General features: G+C 38.2%; 1 protein-coding gene across 1 annotated transcript in view; it reads left to right on the top strand.

Moving 5' to 3' along the window:
- The window catches only part of C1H1orf185 (chromosome 1 C1orf185 homolog), a 98,738-nt gene that overhangs the window by 45,931 nt on the left and 30,406 nt on the right, over nt 1–22,401 (top strand). Inside the window, exons 2-3 of the mRNA XM_065518561.1 lie at nt 15,188–15,293; nt 21,475–21,610. Coding sequence (XP_065374633.1) covers nt 15,188–15,293; nt 21,475–21,610 — 242 coding nt within the window. The remainder of the gene's footprint in view (nt 1–15,187; nt 15,294–21,474; nt 21,611–22,401) is intronic.

Below are 22,401 nucleotides of genomic sequence, written 5' to 3'. Positions count from 1 at the left end.
AACCGGATTCAGCAACACATCAAAAAGCTTATCCACCATGATCAAGTGGGCTTCATCCCTGGGATGCAAGGCTGGTTCAACATTCGCAAATCAATAAACATAATCCAGCATATAAACAGAACCAAAGACAAGAACCACATGATTATCTCAATAGATGCAGAAAAGGCTTTTGACAAAATTCAACAGCCCTTCATGCTAAAAAAGCTCAATAAATTCGGTATTGATGGAACGTACCTCAAAATAATAAGAGCTATTTATGACAAACCCACAGCCAATATCATACTGAATGGGCAAAAACTGGAAAAATTCCCTTTGAAAACTGGCACAAGACAGGGATGCCCTCTCTCACCACTCCTATTCAACATAGTGTTGGAAGTTCTGGCTAGGGCAATTAGGCAAGAGAAAGAAATCAAGGGTATTCAGTTAGGAAAAGAAGAAGTCAAATTGTCCCTGTTTGCAGATGACATGATTGTATATTTAGAAAACCCCACTGTCTCAGCCCAAAATCTCCTTAAGCTGATAAGCAACTTCAGCAAAGTCTCAGGATACAAAATTAATGTGCAAAAATCACAAGCATTCTTATACACCAGTAACAGACAAACAGAGAGCCAAATCAGGAATGAACTTCCATTCACAATTGCTTCAAAGAGAATAAAATACCTAGGAATCCAACTTACAAGGGATGTAAAGGACCTCTTCAAGGAGAACTACAAACCGCTGCTCAGTGAAATAAAAGAGGACACAAACAAATGGAAGAACATACCATGCTCATGGATAGGAAGAATCAATATCGTGAAAATGGCCATACTGCCCAAGGTAATTTATAGATTCAATGCCATCCCCATCAAGCTACCAATGAGTTTCTTCACAGAATTGGAAAAAGCTGCTTTAAAGTTCATATGGAACCAAAAAAGAGCCCGCATCTCCAAGACAATCCTAAGTCAAAAGAACAAAGCTGGAGGCATCACGCTACCTGACTTCAAACTATACTACAAGGCTACAGTAACCAAAACAGCATGGTACTGGTACCAAAACAGAGATATAGACCAATGGAACAGAACAGAGTCCTCAGAAATAATACCACACATCTACAGCCATCCGATCTTTGACAAACCTGAGAGAAACAAGAAATGGGGAAAGGATTCCCTATTTAATAAATGGTGCTGGGAAAATTGGCTAGCCATAAGTAGAAAGCTGAAACTGGATCCTTTCCTTACTCCTTATATGAAAATTAATTCAAGATGGATTAGAGACTTAAATGTTAGACCTAATACCATAAAAATCCTAGAGGAAAACCTAGGTAGTACCATTCAGGACATAGGCATGGGCAAAGACTTCATGTCTAAAACACCAAAAGCAACGGCAGCAAAAGCCAAAATTGACAAATGGGATCTCATTAAACTAAAGAGCTTCTGCACAGCAAAAGAAACTACCATCAGAGTGAACAGGCAACCTACAGAATGGGAGAAAAGTTTTGCAATCTACTCATCTGACAAAGGGCTAATATCCAGAACCTACAAAGAACTCAAACAAATTTACAAGAAAAAAACAAACAACCCCATCAAAAAGTGGGCAAAGGATATGAACAGACATTTCTCAAAAGAAGACATTCATACAGCCAACAGACACATGAAAAAATGCTCATCATCACTGGCCATCAGAGAAATGCAAATCAAAACCACAATGAGATACCATCTCACACCAGTTAGAATGGTGATCATTAAAAAGTCAGGAAACAACAGGTGCTGGAGAGGATGTGGAGAAATAGGAACACTTTTACACTGTTGGTGGGATTGTAAACTAGTTCAACCATTATGGAAAACAGTATGGCGATTCCTCAAGGATCTAGAACTAGATGTACCATATGACCCAGCCATCCCATTACTGGGTATATACCCAAAGGATTATAAATTATGCTGCTATAAAGACACATGCACACGTATGTTTATTGCAGCACTATTCACAATAGCAAAGACTTGGAATCAACCCAAATGTCCATCAGTGACAGATTGGATTAAGAAAATGTGGCACATATACACCATGGAATACTATGCAGCCATCAAAAAGGATGAGTTTGTGTCCTTTGTAGAGACATGGATGCAGCTGGAAACCATCATTCTTAGCAAACTATCACAAGAACAGAAAACCAAACACCGCATGTTCTCACTCATAGGTGGGAACTGAACAATGAGATCACTTGGACTCAGAAAGGGGAACATCACACACCGGGGCCTATCATGGGGAGGGGGGCGGGGGGAGGGATTGCACTGGGAGTTATACCTGATGTAAATGACGAGTTGATGGGTGCAGCACACCAACATGGCACAAGTATACATATGTAACAAACCTGCACGTTATGCACATGTACCCTACAACTTAAAGTATAATAATAATAAATAAATTAAAAAAAAAAAAAAAGAAACTAACAGCAGATATTCTTGAGTTTCCTGGATGACACATAAGAAATAACTTGCTGAAAAGCTGAAATTTCCTTTGCTATTAATAGTAAGAAAACAAAACTGACTAAAATCAGTTGACACCAAAATGGCCAATTAGAGTTTGCGCAGAATGAATTTGCTGACATTACAGCCTGAATTTCCACCATGTGTTTTTTATTAACTCTCCCTGAATTTGCACATGGGACCCATGAGGAAGCATGAAGAGATAAGTACACATGCCTGAGGACTTTCCAGACCTCCATTTCCTTCCACCAATCACCTACTAATTTCAGAATGCACCCCCTGAAGTTTTCTAATAAAAATACTGCCTTGAAGCCAGCATAGGGAGACAGATTTGAGCTGGACTCCTGTCTCTTTGTTGGTTGACTTGCAATAAAAAGCTTCTTGGCTGGGTGTGGTGGCTCATGCTTTTAAATCCTAGCAGTTTTGGAGTCTGAGGTGGGAAGATCACTTGTGCTCAGGAGTTTGAGACCAACCTGGACAATATAGTGAAATCCCATCTCTACCGAAAAAAATTTTTTAAATTTAAATTAGCTGAGTGTGATGGCACATGCCTGAAGTCCCAGCTACTTGGAAGAGGGAGGCGGGAGGATCATTTGAGCCTGGCAGATTGAGGTGGAAGTGATCCATGATTGAGCCACTGCACTCCAGGCTAGGCAACAGAGCAAGACCTTATCTGAAAAAAAAAAAAAAAAAAAAAAAAAAAGCATTTCTTTTTTCTTTTCTCAAAAACCCAATGTCATAGTATTTGCTGCAATCACATTGGGCAGTGAGCCTCTTTTGCTTGATAACAAAGATATACATAATTCATTGGATTCAATTTACTTTAAAAATAAGCAAGCCAGGCACATTGGTTCATGCTTGTAATCCCAGCACTTTGGGAGGCCGAGGTAGGCAGATCACCTGAGTTAAGGAGTTTGAGACCAGCCTGGCCAACATGGTGAAACCCTGTCTCTACCAAAAATACAAAAAAATAGCTGGGTATGGTGGTGGGTGCCTGTAATCCCAGCTACTTGGGAGGCTGAGGCAGGAGAATCACTTGAACCCAGGAGGCAGAGATTGCAGTGAGCCAAGATCGTGCCACTGCACTCCAGCCTTGGCGACAAGAGCAAGACTTCGTCTCAAAAAAAAAAAAAAAAGGCAAAGCAAAATTAACAAAAAATGTTCCATAGCCTACCTGACTACTCACATAAGCGATTAGATTACGGAATATACATTTGTAGTTCATCGAGAATAAAAAGTCAAATAAGTTTGTGATGAAATATATAGTATAGTAATGGACCCATAATTTCAGAAAGCTAAAAGGTTGCCCTTTTTTTAAAAAAATGGTAGATTAAACCCCATAAGTACTGCTTTAGTGGCATGCTGTAAATCCTGATTTACTGTGTTTTCATTTTATTTGTTGAAAATATTTTTTTATTTTCCTTTGAAACTTCCTCTTTAGAGTAATGATTATTTAGAAATGTGTTATTTAGAAGTTATGACAGTTTTCAACGATTTCTTGGTCTTAGATAATGTATCATGTGCACTTGAAAAGAATATGCATTCTGCGCTTGTTGGGTTGAATGTTCTATAAATGTCCATTAGATCCAGTTGACTGATGGTGGTAACATCAATATGTGGCTTCCAAGGTTTCCCTGGGGATCATCTCTACCCCCGTCAGCCCAAAGGGAGAAAGATCATGAAGAAAACTGTGTGGAATGTTTTTATGACATCACTTCCACTCAAATTCTATTGGTTAGAACTCAGTCATATGGCTTCACCTAAAGGTATGAGAAGCTGGATCATGTAGTCTGACTTTTTGCCCGGGAAGAAGAGGAAAATATATTTAGACGAACAACCAGAAATCTCTTTCTATTCTCTGGAAGAGCTTGTATAAGATAAGAAATACTTGAATCATGGGTATACAGTAGAAATTGTAAAGTTATTGGGGCTTTCTATTTTCTTTGGGGGAAATTTTGTAACTACTGATTCAGTTTAATGGATACCATTCCTATATGTTTTCTATTACTTCTTGAGTCACTTTTTGTTACTTTTTAGGTATACATTATTTTTTATAAGTTTTCAAATATATTAGCATAAATTCATTGAAAGTATTTATTTTAACTTCTGCTCTATCTGTAATTATGTTCTTTCTTCATTTTTAATATTATTTATTTATGCCTTCTTTTTTTTTTTTTTTTTTTTTTGAGACGGGAGTCTTGCTCTGTTGCCCAGGCTGGAGTGCAGTGGCCGGATCTCAGCTCACTGCAAGCTCCGCCTCCTGGGTTTACGCCATTCTCCTGCCTCAGCCTCCCGAGTAGCTGGGACTACAGGCACCTGCCACCTCGCCCAGCTAGTTTTTTGTATTTTTTAGTAGAGACGGGGTTTCACCGTGTTAGCCAGGATGGTCTCGATCTTCTGACCTCGTGATCCGCCCGTCTCAGCCTCCTAAAGTGCTGGGATTACAGGCTTGAGCCACCGCGCCTGGACTATTTTTTTCATTTGGTTAATTTTACTAGAGATTTGTTCATTTTATTAGTCTTTACCAAGAATCATAAATTTTATTTCATTAATTTCTGTTCTTTATTATTTTCTTCCTCTACTTTCTTTGGGTTTATTTTGCTGGTCTTTTTCATCTTGTAATTTGTATGCTAAGCTCATTAGTTTTCAAACTTCTTTTCTAATATATGCATTTAGGGCCATATATTTTCCTTAAATTTGGCTCCAGCTGTGTTCCTATGAGTATTTATGCATAGTATTTTCATTATTATCTAGTCCTGTGTATTTTCTAGGTTCTACTGATTTCTTCTTTAATCAATGAGTTATTTACAATGTGATTTTAAATTTCCCCAAGCATGGGAGCTTTTCTTAGGGTATATTTTAGGTTATTAATGTAGGGATTAATTGCATTATTGTCAGAGAACATGGTATATATAATAATGATATTATAAAACTTGTTGAGTCTTAACCAGGTACAGTGGCTCACACTTGGAATTCCAGCACTTTGAGAGGCCGAGGTGGGAGGATCCCTTGAGGCCAGGAGCTCAAGACGAACCTGGGCAACACAGGGAGACTCCCTCTCTACAAAAAAATTAAAAATTAGCCAGGGATGGTGGCACACATGTTTAGTCCTAGATACTTAGGAGGCTGAGGTGGGAGGATTAGTTGAGCCCAGGACTTCAAGACTATAATGAGCTACAATCATGCCACTGCACTCCAGCCTGGGCAACAGAGTGAGATCTTGTCTCAAAAGAAAAAAAAACCCATAAAAACCACGGAACAAACAAAAACTTGTTGAGTCTTGCTTTATGGCCTGATATTATTATATGCATGTTAAGTTTCAGATGTCTTTCCCTTTTTTTTTTGACTGAGTCTCAGTCACCCAGGCTGCAGTGCAGTGGTGCAATCTCTGCTCACTGCAACCTCTGCCTCCTGGGTTCGAGCAACTCTCCTGCCTCAGCTGCTCTGATAACTGGGGACCACAGGTGCGCACCATCACCCCTGGTTAATCTTGTGTATTTTTAGTAGAGATGGGATTTCACCATATTGGCCATGCTGGCCTTGAATTCCTGACCTCAGGTGATCTGCCTGCCTTGGCCTCCCAAACTGCTGGGATTACAGGCATGAGCCACTGTGCCCAGCCATTATGTTATTAATTTCTTATAATGTTATCTTATTTATTCCTTGCTGTAATTCTGTGAGATAGTATGATTCTCATTTTTCAGGTGAGAACATTAAGATCCACCCAATATCATGAGTAGCTTTTCAAAGTTCAGGATCCAGTTAGGGTTTTTTTTTTTTTTTTTTTTTTTTTTTTGAGACGGAGTCTCACTCTGCCGCCCAGGCTGGAGTGCAGGGGTGCAATCTCAGCTCACTGCAAGGCTCCGCCTCCCGGGTTCACGCCATTCTCCTGCCTCAGCCTCCCGTCTAGCTGGGACTACAGGTGCCCACCACCGCACCCGGCTAATTTTTTGTATTTTTAGTAGAGACAGGGTTTCACCGTGTTAGCCAGGATGGTCTCGATCTCCTGACCTTGTGATCCACCCATCTCGGCCTCCCAAAGTGCTGGGATTACAGGCGTCAGCCACCACGCCCCGCCTCAGTTAGGCTTATATCAGATCAAAGCAGACACTAACTATAAACAATTAGTATGGTCCACTTTACATACTGGCTGCATATCAGCCCGGCATATATTTCATTATAGATTTTTAAACCTCAGAGTGAGGATTATTCTTATTTTAAACAGCTTTTTATCCCCCGTTGGTCCCCCATGCAATGTTTCACACATATTTGCTGTTCAACAGATATTTGTTGATTGGGCTAAACCACTTATATACAGCATAAACCTAAGAATGAAATCTGACAAAACTCAAGAAGAGCAAAATAAACAGGTAGTTTGTGAATATTCAAAAATAAAAGCAGGACTTACAGTTCTGGAAACATTGCCAAAATTAATCTGAAAATACTCCTGGTACAAATACTAAGTACTTCTGATTTAATATATAGGTCTATAACATATAAATATATAACACATAAATATATAAATATGTGAATATAGATGGGCTGAGGAAGAAGGACCTACAAATGCAATTATAGACATAGAATTGGGAGGAAAACCAAGTGAATTTAAGTTATAGACATTAAGGCAAGAGAGGGAGAAAAGTCAGTAGTGACTTTTGGATTTTGTGTTAATGAAGTTCTTCATCACTGTGGAAATAGAACTTGTATGGAAGTAGAAATTTTTATTTTAATAAGTTTGGCTATAAATGGTAAGAAAAGGGCCATTGTAAGCTGGAGGGTGCTGTAGTGACAGAGTTTTATTTATTTTCATATGGAAAAGTCATAATCAGGTTTAAGACTTAATCCCTTTGACTAGGCTATTTCTTACAGTCTAAATCTTAAGATTCGGCTCAAGTGTCATTTCTGGAAAACTGTTTTTGCATTGGGCCAAACTGCCTCTGTTGTTACAGCACTGTAAACAGGTTATTCTCATAACACTCAGGATATTTTAAGGAACAGATATGTTTAAATTACTTGTCCCCTTCTAGATTGTATGCTCCATAATCATGTGTTACTCCCCTTCCCCTTCCCCATCCCCTTCCCCTCCCCCTCCCCATCCCCTCCTCCTCCCCCACCTCCCTCCTCCTCCCCCTCTCCCCCCCTCCCCCTCCTTCTCCTTCTCCTTCTCCTTCTCCTTCTCCTTCTCCTTCTCCTTCTCCTTCTCCTTCTTCTTCTTCTTCAACGAAGTCTTGTTCTGTCACCCAGGCTGGAGTGCAGCATTGCAATCTCGGCTCAGTGCAATCTCCGCCTCTCGGGTTCAAGCTATTCTCCTGTCTCAGCCTCCCAAGTAGCTGGGATTACAGATGTGCACAACAACGTCTGGCTAATTTTTTGTTTTGTTTTGTTTTTAGCAGAGATGGGGTTTCACCATGTTGGCCAGGCTGGTCTCAAACTCCTCACCTCAGATGATCTGCCTGACTCAGCCTCCCAAAGTGCTGCGATTACTGGTGTGAGCCACCATGCCCCACCTGTTACTTATCTTTGAATCACCAGTTCTTGACTAGTATTTGGCAACAGAAAATTATCAGGCAATGTTTAACTATGCAGCCTTGAAAAAAAAACAACAACTTTCTCCTATCTTTCTGTAGATCTTCCTATGTCTTTATTTTGTATTATTCTTCCATTATAACACCCATAATACTTTTAAATTGAACTTAAAAAATATGTACGTCCTTCCTACTAAGCAGCATACTTCTTGGGGGGAAGAACCTTTTATTATCCATTTTTTAATACTAGCATCTATCATTTATCCATTGAATATTTAATCATTTATTGAGTAACCAGTCATTATTCTAAACTCTGAGAATACTATAGTGGAAAAGACTTATGTTCTATTGGCTCTGAGAAGACAGACAACAGACAATAAACCAATGAATAAAGAATATTATTAATGATTGTTATTAAAGACAAAGAAATAGAGTGATATAATAGAGTAACTATTGAAAGTGGGGAATTACTTTAGATAGGATACTTAAGAGTGGAGTCAAAAAAAGTAAAAATACTATCTTTGTATATAATATGACTTTATGATATATATTGACTAAACCTTCAGAGTAGGAGCAGAAATTAGTGATCGCACAGTCAAGCCTTCTCATTTTACAAATTGATTTAGACAGAAAGCAAGACTTGTTGAAGGTATTAGCAAATATGTAATTTTTCCTTCCCGTAGTAAAATGTTTTGCAAACTTTCATGTTCTTTATATCTCATTGAAATTCCCCTGAGAGGTAAATGATTCATTTAAACCAGGGGCTGGAATGGTGTACTAATCACACCTATTTTCTGTCCTAATAGAGAATTTTTAAGGAGAGGAAAGGTAGGAGGGCAGAGATTCTCAGAGCTGAAAGTTAAGTGGGCTATAAACACAGTGATAAAAATATAGAAGGTGCTACAAGGAGACTTGTAATGTCTGAATAGATGAGTCAGGAATTATATATGAAGCCTAAAAATTTTTTTCTGATTTTTCTAAGATATTCGTGGTAGAAAATTTGATATACAGAAAGGTCTAGAGTGAAAATTGTACCTATAAGCCCTTACCCCAGGAATAATCAATGTTGATTATTTTCTTTATACAAATAGTTTTTCAACTCTCTCTCCCTCTCTCTCTCTCTCTTTTTTTTTTAAACAAAATTGAGATTATATTATGTCTATAGTTTTTAAATATTTGATAAAAGGAAACCAGCCTTGGCAAAAAAAGTGAGACTCTGTCTCTAAAAAAAATTTAAAAGATTAGCCAGGAATGGTGGCATGTGCCTGTAGTCCTAGTTACTTGGGAGGCCAAGGCGGGAGGATCAGAGGATCGCTTGAGCCCCAGGAGTTCAAGGCTATAGTGAGCAATGATTGTGCCACTGCATTCCAGCCTGGGCAACAAAGTCAGGCCTTGTCTCCAACACATATTGGAGAAAAGCAGAAAAATGAAAAGGAAAAAGAATAGTAAACACCCATGTAATCTCCTCATAAATGAACATTTTTTTGCTGATGTAAGCTTCAGATCTGTAATTTTTTTTTTTTTTTAGATAGAGTCTTGCTCTGTTGCCAGGCTATAATGCAGTGCTGCAATCTCAGCTCACTGCAACCTCCAACTCCCTGGTTCAAGCGATTCCCCTGCCTCAGCCTCCCGAGTAGCTGGGATTACAGGCACACGCCACCACACTCAGCTAATTTTTGTATTTTTAGTACAGATGGGGTTTCACCGTGTTGGCCAGGATGGTTTCGATCTTCTGACCTCATGGTCCGCCCACCTCAGCCTCCCAAAATGAACCACCGTGCCTTGCCCAGATCTGTAATTTTTTTAGAAAAATCAAATATCGGGCATGGTGGCTCATGCCTGTAACCTCAGCTACTTAGGAAGCTGAGATGGGAGAATCACTTGAGACCAGGAGTTCAAGACCAGCCTGGGCAATATAGGGAGACCCTCCCCCAACTTACCCACCACTCCATAAAGGCTGCTGCGAAGGTAGTGAGTCTTAATTGATTGTGCACAGTCAGGTGCAGATCGAACTCCTTGTTCAGTTCTTTCTTCTCTTATCACTACTGCACTTGGCGAGTCTAAAAAAGTGTTTAAAAAAAAGAAAAAGCAATGAAATATTATAGATAAAGTCTAAGTTTGTGTTCTATTCACAGTGCCATCCATCGCTTTCCCCAACGAAAGACAACTAATATTAAAAGTTGGTGTACTTTAACACTTTTTAAATATTTAATTGTTAAAAATACTATTATTTTGTGTTTTCTTTAAATGTGCATAAGTGAAATCAGTACATAGTTGGGATCATTGAATATACATTTATAGAACTTGCCTTTTTATATTATTTTTTCAGTTTTATTCATACTGACACATATAGATCTAGTTTTTGATAAGTCATAAGTGGTAAGTTTGATGAAGTTTCAGTCAACAGACCTATAGAAGCAACACCCAGATCAAGAAACAGAACATTACCAACATCCCAGATTTCCCCCTGATGTCAGTGTTTGAACTTTATGTCTGCCTTCTTTTGCTCCACATTACGTTTATAAAATTTATCCATTTTGTTGTGCATAGTTGTAGTTTATTCTTTCTCATTGCAGTAAATATTTTGTTTTCTTTAATTAATTCAACTTTTAAATTTATCCATTCAACTATTGATTGGCATTTAGACAGTTTCCAATTTGTGGGCTATGTCAAGTAGTGCTCCTACAAATATTTTAGTACGTGTTTTTGGGAACACATGTATGCTCCTCAGTTGGGTATTTGTCTAAGAGTTGAATTGCTGGATCATAAGTATGCATGTGTTCAGCTTTCATAATAGGGATAAACAATTTTTTAAAGTATTTTACCAAATTACATTCTCAACACCAGTGAATGAGAGTTCAGGCTACTCTGCCTCCTTGCCAGCACTTCATATTCTCTTTTTCATTTTAGGCACTGTATATAGTGGTCATAGTATCTCATTGTGGTTTAATTTTCACTTCCTTAATGATTAATAACATTTTTACATGTTTATCGGCCATTTAGATTCTCTTTTATGATACTCTTAAAATTTTGGTTGTTTTGTTTTTTTTAAATTGACATAATTATGCACATTTATGGGGTACAGTGTGATATTTTGATACATGTGTACAATGTGTAATACTCAAATCAGTGTTATTGGGCTATCCCTCACCTCACACATTTATCTTTGTATTTAGAATATTACCATGCTTTTCTTCTAGCTATTTTGAAATATATAATACATTATTGTTAACTGTTGTCACCCTGGTCTGCCTTTAAACATTAGAGAACATATTCCTTCTAACTGTATGTTTGTACCCATTAACCAACTTCTCGTCATCCTCCCCTCCCCTACTCCCTTCCCAGTCTCTGGTAACCACCATTTTACTCTCTTCCTCATGAGATCCCCTTTTTAAGCTCCTACATATGAATGAGAATTTACAATTTTTGTCTTTCTTTTCCTGGCTTATTTCACTTTTGACTTCCAGTCCCATCCATGTTGCTGCAAATGTTTTATTTGTTTTTAGGACTGAATAATATTCCATTGTGTGTATATACCACATTTTCTTTATTCATTCATTTATTGATGGACACCTAGGTTGATTCCATATCTTGGCTATTGTGAATAATGCTGCAACAAATACAGGGGTACAGATGTCACTTTGGTATACTGATTTCCTTTCCTTTCCTTTGAATATATATGCAGAAGTGGAATTGCTGAATCATATGGTAGTTTTATTTTTAGGTTTTTGAGAAAACTCCATATTGTTTTTCATAATGGCTGTACTATTTTGCATTCTCACCAACAGTCTATAAGGGTTCCCCTTTCTCTGCATCCTTGCCAGCATTTGTTATTTTTTGTTTTTTTGATAATAGCCATTCTAACCAGGGTAAGATAATATCTCATTGTGGTTTTGATTTGCATTTCCCTGATGATAGTGATGCTGAACATTTTTTCATATACCTGTTGGTCATTTGTGTATCTTTTGAGAAATGTCTATTCAGATCATCTTCCCATTTTTAATCAGATTATATTTCTTTGATGCTGAGTTGAGTTCCTTGTATATTTTAAATATTAATCCCTTGTCAGACTAATAGTTTGCAAATATTTTCTGCCATTCTACTGGTTGTCTCTTCGCTTTGTTGATTGTTTCCTTTGCTGTGCAGAAGCTTTTTAGTTTGATATAATCTCATTTATCTATTTTTGCTTCTGTTACCTGTGCTTTGGAGGTCTTATTCATAAAACCTTTTCTCAAACCATTGTCCTGAAGCATTTCCCCTATTATTTTTTCTAGTTGTTTTATAGTTTGGGCTCTTACATTTAAGTCTTTAATCCATTTTGAGTTGATGTTTGTATATGGTGAGAGATAAGGGTCTTCTGCAGATAGAGAGCCAGTTTTCCCTGCAAGAGGTTGTTCTTTCCCCAGTGAGTGTTCCTGGCACTTTGGCAAAAATCAGTTGGCTGTAGGCATGTAGATTTATTTCTGGGTTCTCTATCCTGTTCCATTGGCCTATGTTTCTGGTTTTTATGCCAATGCTATGCTGTTTTGGTTATTATAGCATTGTAGTATATTTTGAAGTCAGATAGTGTGATACCTCCAACTTTTTTTTTTCCCCCCTCAGGATTGCTTTAGCTATTCAGGGTGTTTTGTGGTTTCATACACATTTTATAATTTTTTCCTATTTCTGTGAAGAATTTCATTGTTATTTTGACATGGATTGTATTGAATCTGTAGATTGCTTTGGTTACCCTTAAACTTTTAACATCTATACTTAACTGTTTTTCTAAAAAAAAATCTAAAGATATTCACCGCCTGTATTCCTCACCCAATCTAGATGATAAAGTACCTTAGCAACATTTAAATTACTACTATTCCCCCACTTACCAGTTATATTCTTTTGGGAAAGTTATTTAGCCTCAATTTGCCTCATCTGTTTTCTCATTGTAAAGTGCAGAAATCATAGTATTTAACTTATAGAATTTGGAGAAGTAAATAAGTTAATGTTTATAAAGCACTTTGAATAGTGCCTGGCATATAGTATTTGCAGTGTAAATGTTAGATATATTTTTCATATATAGCATCATTATAACTTATTTAATTGATTTCCCAATTTGGGGCGTTTGGAGTTTTTATATTAAAAGTATCACTTTCAGAAATAATCTTATATAAACTTTTTGTACCACTAATTAATTCCTGAATGTAGACATTTCTAATCTCAAAGAAAACCAAGATTTGACAGGCACTATCTTGAAGCTGGAAATTACTTAGGAAACAATAAAAATATGGAAATGACAAAAGACTTTATCATGTCATATTCTTAGTGGAACTTGATAATACATTCACACAAAGATCTTCAATTAGTTTTATACTCAGTCTTTTCCCAAAATAATATACTCCTCAGTTGTCTTAAGGTTCAAGTTCTATAAAGCCTCCTAAGAAAGTTTTCTTTCTCAGCTGGGCGCGATGGCTTACTCCTGTAATCCCAGCACTGTGCGAGGCCAAGGCGGGTGAATCACTTGAGGTCAGGAGTTAGAGACCAGCCTGGCCAACACAGTAAAACCCCATGTCTACTAAAAATACAAAAATTAGCCAGGCATGGTGGTGTGCACCTGTAGTCCCAGCTACTTGGGAGGGTGAGGCAGGAGAACCGCTTGAACCCGGAAGTCGGAGGTTGCAGTGAGCCGAGATCTCACCACTGTACTCCAGCCTGGGTGACAGAGCGTCTTGCTCAAAACAAACAAACAAAAAAAAACAAAAACAGAAATCTTTCTTTCCGTCTTTCGCTTTTTGAAAGCTTTCTACGGTTTACTTTATGAAGATTTCAGAATCTTAATGAAGACTTGACCAACCTATAATTACTCCATGCCTTCTTCATTCCTATTTTTAATACATACCAGAATTATGATAATTTGTAGCAAGGATAAGATAACAGGAAAAAAACAAACAAACAGAGGTCTGGCTTTAATTTGCTGCATAACCTTAGTTTATAACTTTTCTTTCGTGGACCTCAGTTTTGCCATCTGTAAAATGAAGGGTAATACCATATAATTCCTATAGGCTTTTCCAATTATAAAATTGGTGATATACTTTTACTTTATATTACTTTCATTTAGCTTTTTTTTTTTTTTTTTTTTTTTGAGAGGTTTTGCTTTGTTGCCCAGGCTAGAGTACCGTGGGGCAATTTTAGTTCACTGTAACCTCAAATTCCTGGGCTCAAGCAATCCTCCCGCCTCAGCCTCCCAAGTAGCTGGGACTAACAGGCGGGTGCCATCACACCTGGCTAATTTTTTTTTTCTTTTTTCTTTTTTTGAGATGGAGTCTCGCAGTGTCGCCCATGCTCGAGTGCAGTGGTACTATCTCGGTTTACTAAAACTTCCACCTCCTGGGTTCCAGTGATTCTCCTGCCTCAGCCTCCTGAGTAGCTGGGACTACAGGCATGTACCACCATGCCTGACTAATTTCTGTATTTTTAGTAGAGACGGAGTTTCACCATGTTGGCCAGGCTGGTCTCAAACTCCTGACCTCAGGTGCTCCGCGGGTCTCAGCCTCCTAAAGTGCTGGGATTACAGACGTGAACCACGGCGCCCGACCCCTGGTTAATTGTTTTTTAATTTTTTGTAGAGATGGTATTTCACTCTATGGCTGGGCTTGTATCCAACTCCTGGCTTCAAGATCCTTCCGCCTCAGCCTCCCAAAGTGTTGAGATTACAGGCATGAGCCGCCACGCCCATCCTCATTTTACCTTTTAGATAAAACTTATAAAGATTTCTAAGATCTTAATATTTGTTACTTTATTACCCTTATCTGCCTCCTTATAGAGATTGATAACACAAATCTTAAAATGAAAATCTTAAAAAGTCTTATGTTGGAGGGCTGCCAGTAATGATACTGGAGAAAAAAAAAGCTAGACTGAGAAGGAAGAAAAACAGATAACAAGGTGGTGGCAGCTGTACAAACACAAACGAAACCTAGGTTTCAAATACTGGCATCATCAAAGAAATGTGCCCTGGGCCATAATCATCAGGAAGCCCTGTGTAATTCTCCAGTCCAGGGTCGTGGAGTTTATTAGAATTGCACAGGACTAGAATTCCCATCTCCCAATCTCCTAGTTAATGTCTTAACACTACAACGTGCTATATCATTTGAAGTATATCATTTAATTTTACCTAGAGAATAAAAATACACGTGTGAAATAATCTTTTGTAATTTATTTGTATAGGTTTTTTTAATTACTTAACCTATTTTCTGGCTGCTGGTGCGGTTACTTTGGGAATTGGTTTCTTTGCTTTGGCATCAGCTTTGTGGTTCCTGATTTGCAAACGAAGGTAAGGTTTATTCGAATATTTCTTTAACCTTTTTTTCTTTTAAAAATTCAATAAAGGACTTTTTCAAATGGTAGTAAACTTAAATAACTATGACAGTATTGATTGTGTAGTTTGGGATTTGGTTATAGACCCTTTGGTTGGGGATAGAAGGCTTTACATTTTTTAAGTAGCCTGAAAAAAGAAGTACTGGTAATAGGAATGTTCATGCATTAAAATTTTAAAGGATAACAAGATCTACTTTCTTTTTCTTTTTCTTTTTTTCCCCCCCTTTTCTTGAGACAGAGTCTTGCTCTGTCGCCCAGGCTGGAGTGCAGTGTCACGATCTTGGCTCACTGCAAACTCTACCTCCTGGGTTCAAGATTTTCTCCTGTCTCAGCCTCCTGAGTAGCTGGGATTACAGGCTCGCTACACCATGCCCATCTATTTTTGTATTTTTAGTAGAGACGGAGTTTCACCATGTTGGCCAGGCTGGTCTCGAACTCCTGACCTCAGATGATCCGCCCGCCTGAGCCTCCCAAAGTGCTGGGATTACAGGTGGGAGCCACCGCGCCGACCCTTTATTTTCTAGAAGACATGGGTTTGATTGTAAGCGAAGGTGAAAATGTTTTTTTAAATTGACTCCCAGTTTTAGAGATTGAAAACATCACAGAAAAGGAAAGAAACTTTTTCTTTAGGAGATATTTCAGAAAAAAGCTGACTGAATGCCCTGGTATGGTCTGAAAGTAGTCTTTTGCCAGAAACAGAAAAAAGATCATTTGACACCTGAATTCCTTTCAACTGTAAAACTTGGTGTTTCTAATTATTTAATCATTTCAGGCCGGGTGCGGTGGCTCATGCCTGTAAGCCCAGCACTTTGGGAGGCCAAGGTGGGCGGATCACCTGGGGTCAGGAATTTGAGACTAGCCTGGCCAAAATGGTGAAGCCCTGTCTCTACTAACGATAAAAAAATTAGCCAGATGTAGTGGCACACACCTGTAGTCCCAGCTGGTCAGGAGGCAAAGAGAGGAGAATCGCTTGAACCCAGGAGGTAGAGGTTGCAGTGAGCCGAGATCGTGCCATTACACTCCAGCCGGGGTGAAAAGAGTGAAACTCCGTCTCAAAAATAAACACATACATATATATACACATACATATATACATAAATTCAGTGTTTGCATTGTCTAATGTTTAAAATATATAAATTGTAACATAATCTTCCCACACAGTCTCCCGGTGCTCCCTGCTTCAAATGAATACACACTACCTATCTACATTCAGAAGTCAGAAACCGAGAAATTATTCACTTATTCATTCTTTCAACAAATATTTATTAGGTGCTTGCCATTGTTCTAGGTATTGAGGATACAACTGTGAGCAAGTTAAACAAGTTTCTGTTTCATAGATTTGCAATGCCACTAGCAGGGGGCAGATAATGAATAAATAAAGTAGTCAGGATATGTGTGTACTAAGGTAGGTTGTATTTAATCTAAGATCTGAGTTAGAAGGAACCAGACATATGAAGACTTTTAAACTGAAAGCAGAGTAAATACAAAGACCCTAAGGAATGGTCTTGACATGTTTAACAAACAGAAAGAAGGCCAATGTGAATAATCTGCAGTGAGAAAGGGAAACAATCATGAGATTGAAGAGACATGTAAGGGCCAGATCACTTAAGAATTTGTAGGCTAGAATATGAAGTTTATTTGTGCCATTGGCAGTTTCTAAACAAGGGGAATAGCACTGTCATCATAATAGCTAACACTGACTGCTTTCTACATAGGCACTGTTACAAGTGCTTCATACATTATCTCATTCAGACTTAACCCCATGAGGTAGAAGTAATATTATCTCCATTTTAAAGACTATTCTAGGCCGGGTGCGGTGACTCATGCCTGTAATCCCAGCACTTTGGGAGTCCAAGGCAGATGGATCACTTGAGGCTGAGAGTTCGAGACCAGCCTGGCCATCATGGCAAAACTTTGTCTCTACTGAAAACACAAAAATTAGCCGGGTGTGGTAGCGCGTGCCTGTAACCCCAGCTACCCGGGAGGCTGAGCTATGAGAATTGCTTGAACCCTGAAGGCAGAGATTGCAGTGAACCAAGATCGCACCACTGCACTCCAGCCTGGGTGACACAGTGAGACTCTGTCTCAAAAATAAATAAGTAAATAAAAACTATCCTATAGCTGATTTACTTTTTAGTAACTGTTTAAAATTGAGGTGTAGTTTACATACAAGAAACTGCATAGATTTGAAATGTACAGCTATCAGTTTCAACAAATATACACCTGTGTAACCACCACTCTATCAAGATATAGAGCTTTTCATTGCCCTAGAAAGTTCCCTCATGCTCCTTTCCAGGCATGACTCCTGACCTCCTACCTCAGAGGCAAGAATTATCCAGGTTTCTATCACCACAGATTAATTTTGCCTATTCTTGGATCATATGGACTTTTTATGTCTGTTTTTTTCACTCATAATATTTTTGAGGCCGGGCACAGTGGCTCATGTCTGCAATCCCAGCACTTTGGGAGGCTGAGGTGGGCAGATCTCTTGAGGTCAGGAGTTGGAGACCAGTGAACGGTGAAACCTGGTCTCTACTAAAAATACAAAAATTAATCAGGTATGGTGGCGCATGCCTGTAATCCCAACTACTTGGGAGGCTGAGGCAGGAGAATCACTTGAACCCAGATGGCAGAGGTGGCAGTGAGCCGAGATAGTGCCACTGCACTCGAGCCTGGGCAACAGAGCAAGACTCTGTCTCAAAATAATAATATATTTTAGATTCATTTATAGTGCATGTATCTATCCATAGTTCACTGTTTTATTGAGTAATATTCCATCTTATGAATATACCTTGGTTCATCTATTCTTTTATTAATGGACATTGGGGTCATTTTGTTTTTAGCTCTTAGGAAAATGGCTGCCATAAACATTCTTGTATAAATCTTTTGTACACGTACTTTCACTTTTCTTAAGAAAATACCTAAAACGAGAATTGTTGGATCATATGATTCGCTTTATTAGAAACTGCCAAACTTTTCCAAAGTGTATATACTCTCCCACCATAAATGTACGAGAGTTCTGATTTACACTTTTAAAGATATTTTTAAAATATGTCTCTATGAAGCCTAAATTTTAATGGAGCAAGAGTGAAAGCAGAGAGACAAGTCAGGAGACTATTGCCAAGTCCGGATGAGAGTTCACAGTGTCTTGCACTAACATGGAAGTAGAGGAGATGAAAAGATGGAGTTGGATCTGGGATAGGTTTTGCAGGTAGAGTCAGCAGATCTTGTTGACAGATTGGATGAAAATGGCAGAGTTAATGCTGACACGTAACTTTTTACCGTAAGCAGATACGTAGTTTATACTTTACTCAGCTCAGTTAAGCTCAGCCATTTACTGAGACAAGGAGATGATGAAAGGGAGGAGCAATTTAGGGGGCTGGTGATAAAAATGAAAGACATTCTTGAATCTCCCCACTCCCACTAAACTTGAACTATCACTAAATTCTACTTACTTTACTTCGTATATTGCTCATATCTATTCGTTTATCTCCTTTACCACTGCCACCATCCTATCCAAGTTCTCATTATCTCCCACAGAGACTACTGCAAAAGGAGTTATAATTGACTCCTACCTTCAGTATCATACTCATTTAATCTTTTCTCCACACTTCTACCAGATATTCTCCAAGGGCAAATCTGATCAAGTCACCCTACCCTTTTTTTTTTTTGGAACGGAGTCTCGCTCTGATCTGATCAAGTCACCCTACCCTTTTTTTTTTTTTTTTTTTAATGGAGTCTCACACTGAGCTGATCAAGTCACCCTACCCTTTTCTGTTTTTTGTTTTTTTTTGAAAGGGAGTCTTGATCTGTTACCAGGCTGGAGTACAGTGGCGCGATCTTGGCTCACTACAACCTCTGCCTCCCAGGTTCAAGCAATTCTCCTACCACAGCCTCCTGAGTAGCTGGTACTACAGGTTCATGCCACCACATCCAGCTAATTTTTGTATTTTTAGCAGAGACAGGGTTTTGCTATGTTGGCCAGGTTGGTCTCGAACTCCTGACCTTAGGTGATCCGCCCTCCTCGGCCTCCCAAAGTGCTGGGATTACAAGCGTGAACCACTGCGCCCAGCCCAACCTACCCTTCTACCCCACGCTCACTATATTTTAAAGGACTTTTCATTGCCTTTGGGATAAAGATAAAACTTTTAAGGGCTTACATGGTCTACCCCTGCATATATTCCCCAATCTCATCTCTCATTTTCCCTCTTGCTTTCTGTGTTTCTGTTACATTGTCCTAATCTGACCAGTAGGTCTTTGTGTATGATATTCTCTCTGTCTAGAATATACTTACTTTTACATGTCCCCTCTTCCACCACATTCCACCTAATAACTACTGCTTTTTTTTCAGATGCCCAGTTAAATCATCCCTTCCTTAATAATAAAGCCTTCCCTGACCTCTCTAACCAGGTTAATTCCCTTAGTTACATCCACAACACCAGGTAGCTTTCCTTGACAGCAATTTCCACTGTTGTAATTTTTCATTTTCTTGTGATTACGTTATTAATGTCTGTCTTCTTTTCTAGTATTTAAGCTAGATGGAAGCAATGAAAATTCCATGAGGGCAGGGGCTGTTCTTTTTCCTCTTGCCACTATATATACAACACCCAGCATAATGTCTGGCACATGGTAAATACTCAATAAATATTTGTTGAGAATTGAATTCAATGAATAAATGAATTCTAATTGTTAATGCCTCATTAACATAATATACCTTGAATTAATTTGGAAATATTCTAGTACTTCTGAAAGAAGAAATGGCAATGAGCATTACTGTTATTATTTGGGAGGACTTTACAATTGATGAATCTATATTGACACATCACTGTCACCCATATCTTATAGTTTACATTAGGGTTCACTCTTGGTATTGTATATTCTGTGGGTTTCGATGAATGTTAATGGCAATGTATCCACCATTATAGTATCATACAGAGTATTTCACTGCCCTGAAAATCCTTTGTGGTCCATCTATTCATCCCTCCCTCCCCCTAACTCCTGGCAACCAGTGATCCTTTTACTGTCTCCATAGTTTTGCCTTTCCTAGAACGTCATATAGTTGGAATCACATAGTAGTAGCTTTTAAGATTGACCTCTTCTACTTTAGTAATACACATTTAAGTTTCCTCCATGTCTTTTCCTCCCTTAATAGTTCATTTCTTTCTTTTCAATGCTGAAAAATATTCCACTGTTCTTTAAATCCTTAAGTTGAGAATGACTGTTTGAAACTGCATTCCCTTATACTTAACTGTCTTTGATAATCTGAGATTTTACTTGCTGCTTTCTTTTCTTTAACTCTCTCTCACTTATTTTGTGGTTGCATGGTTAAGAAAAGATTACAGGTACTCTTCCACTGTGAGTCAGTTCAGTTTTCTTCCTCTTATTTATTTATTTATTTATTTTGAGGCAGGGTCTTACCCTGTCACCCAGGCTGGAGTGCAGTGGTGCAATCTAGGCTTACTGCAACCTCTACCTCCTGAGTTCAAGCAACTCTGCTGCCTCAGCCACCCTAGTAGCTGGGATTACAGGCATGTGCTACCATGCCCAGCTAATTTGTGTGTGTGTGTTTTTAGTGGAGACAGGGTTTCATCATGTTGGCCAGGCTGGTCTTGAACTCTTGACCTCAAGTGATCCACCTGCCTTTACCTCCCAAAGTGCTGGGATTACAGGCATAAGCCACCGCACCAGCCCCTCTTACTTTTTGCCAGAAATATGATTAAATACCAAAATTGACCAATGAGTTGCATTTTATCTAATTTTCTTCACCATTAAGGATAATTTTACGAAAAGGCTAATTAACACTAAAGTCAACTAATTTTCTCACAACCAGAAAGAAATATATCAAAGACTCCTGGCTAATATTCAAACTGAAAATAATAACCCTGCATACATAGCTTAATTTACATTTCATGAATAAAATAAGTGGTTTAATTTATATTCTATGAATAAAATAGATTTAATGAAATCTAACATATGAGTAGGGAGTATGTAAATTGACTTGTGCTTTTAAAAATAAATATGCTATAATGTATTTATTCTGATTTTAAAGCTTTATGTATAAATAATGGAAATAATGATTTTAATTGTTTTATAATCTAGTTCAGGTTTAATAATATTCTTTATAAAATATTTTTCAGAGAAATATTTCAAAATTCCAAATTTAAAGCAATTGATGAGAGATGCAGGCAAAGACCATCAACAGCAAAGATTAAATCTCATTCTCACTGTGTTTTTATTTCTCGAAATTTTCATACTGGGAGATTCCAATTACAGGTAGGGTGTAATATTTTATAGCAACCTTTTCAAATAATTTCTTCTGATACCATGTTATTAGCATTGCTGTCTTAAAATCTGAAGGACAGAGAATCCTCTGTTATTTCTTAATTTGAGGGACAAACTAGTTAGAGTTTATACTATAGGAAAACTGAAAAGCTCAACGAAAATGTATCACCTTCTACGGTTGTTTCTTCATATCTCTAGCCCAACAACCTACATTCCACATACTGGGATTGCTATAGGGATAAAGATAAATGGCATAAGAAAAACTGAAAGCAAAATTACCAGGCTTTCAAAGGAAAACGATCTGGAGATAAGAGATACTCAGATAGCCTAACCATACCAGCTAATTGAAATTAAATTCACTTTGACAAGGATGTACTAAACCTTTACTATATTCCAAGCTCCTCTGGACCCCTTTATTGGAGATAGTAAGATATGGCACCTACCTTCAAGGTATATGTGTAGTACAAGTGAGAAAGGCAGACGCCTAATTAACTTTGTGTGATATGGTAAATGTCAACACAATGCTAAATGAACAAAGGTAAAAAAGGCAGAGACTAAAACGATAATAGCTAAGCAAAACAGTGTTTGTTTGTAGATAGATAAATAGTGACAAACTGATAGATTGTCAAAGTTTCACTATGTATCTTGAGTATTCAACTCAAGTTGTACTCAGTGTTCATTGATTTATCAAACATTTGTTGGCTGGCTGTGGCAGCTCACGCCTGTAATCCCAGAACTTTGGGAGGCCAAGGCAGGAGGATTGCTTGAGCCCAGGAACTGGA

This window comes from Macaca fascicularis, chromosome 1 (genome assembly GCF_037993035.2).
Source record: "Macaca fascicularis isolate 582-1 chromosome 1, T2T-MFA8v1.1".
Classification (NCBI taxonomy): Eukaryota; Metazoa; Chordata; class Mammalia; order Primates; family Cercopithecidae; genus Macaca; species Macaca fascicularis.
Note: the sequence above shows the minus strand (reverse complement) of the source record. Positions and strands in the feature narration are given on the sequence as shown.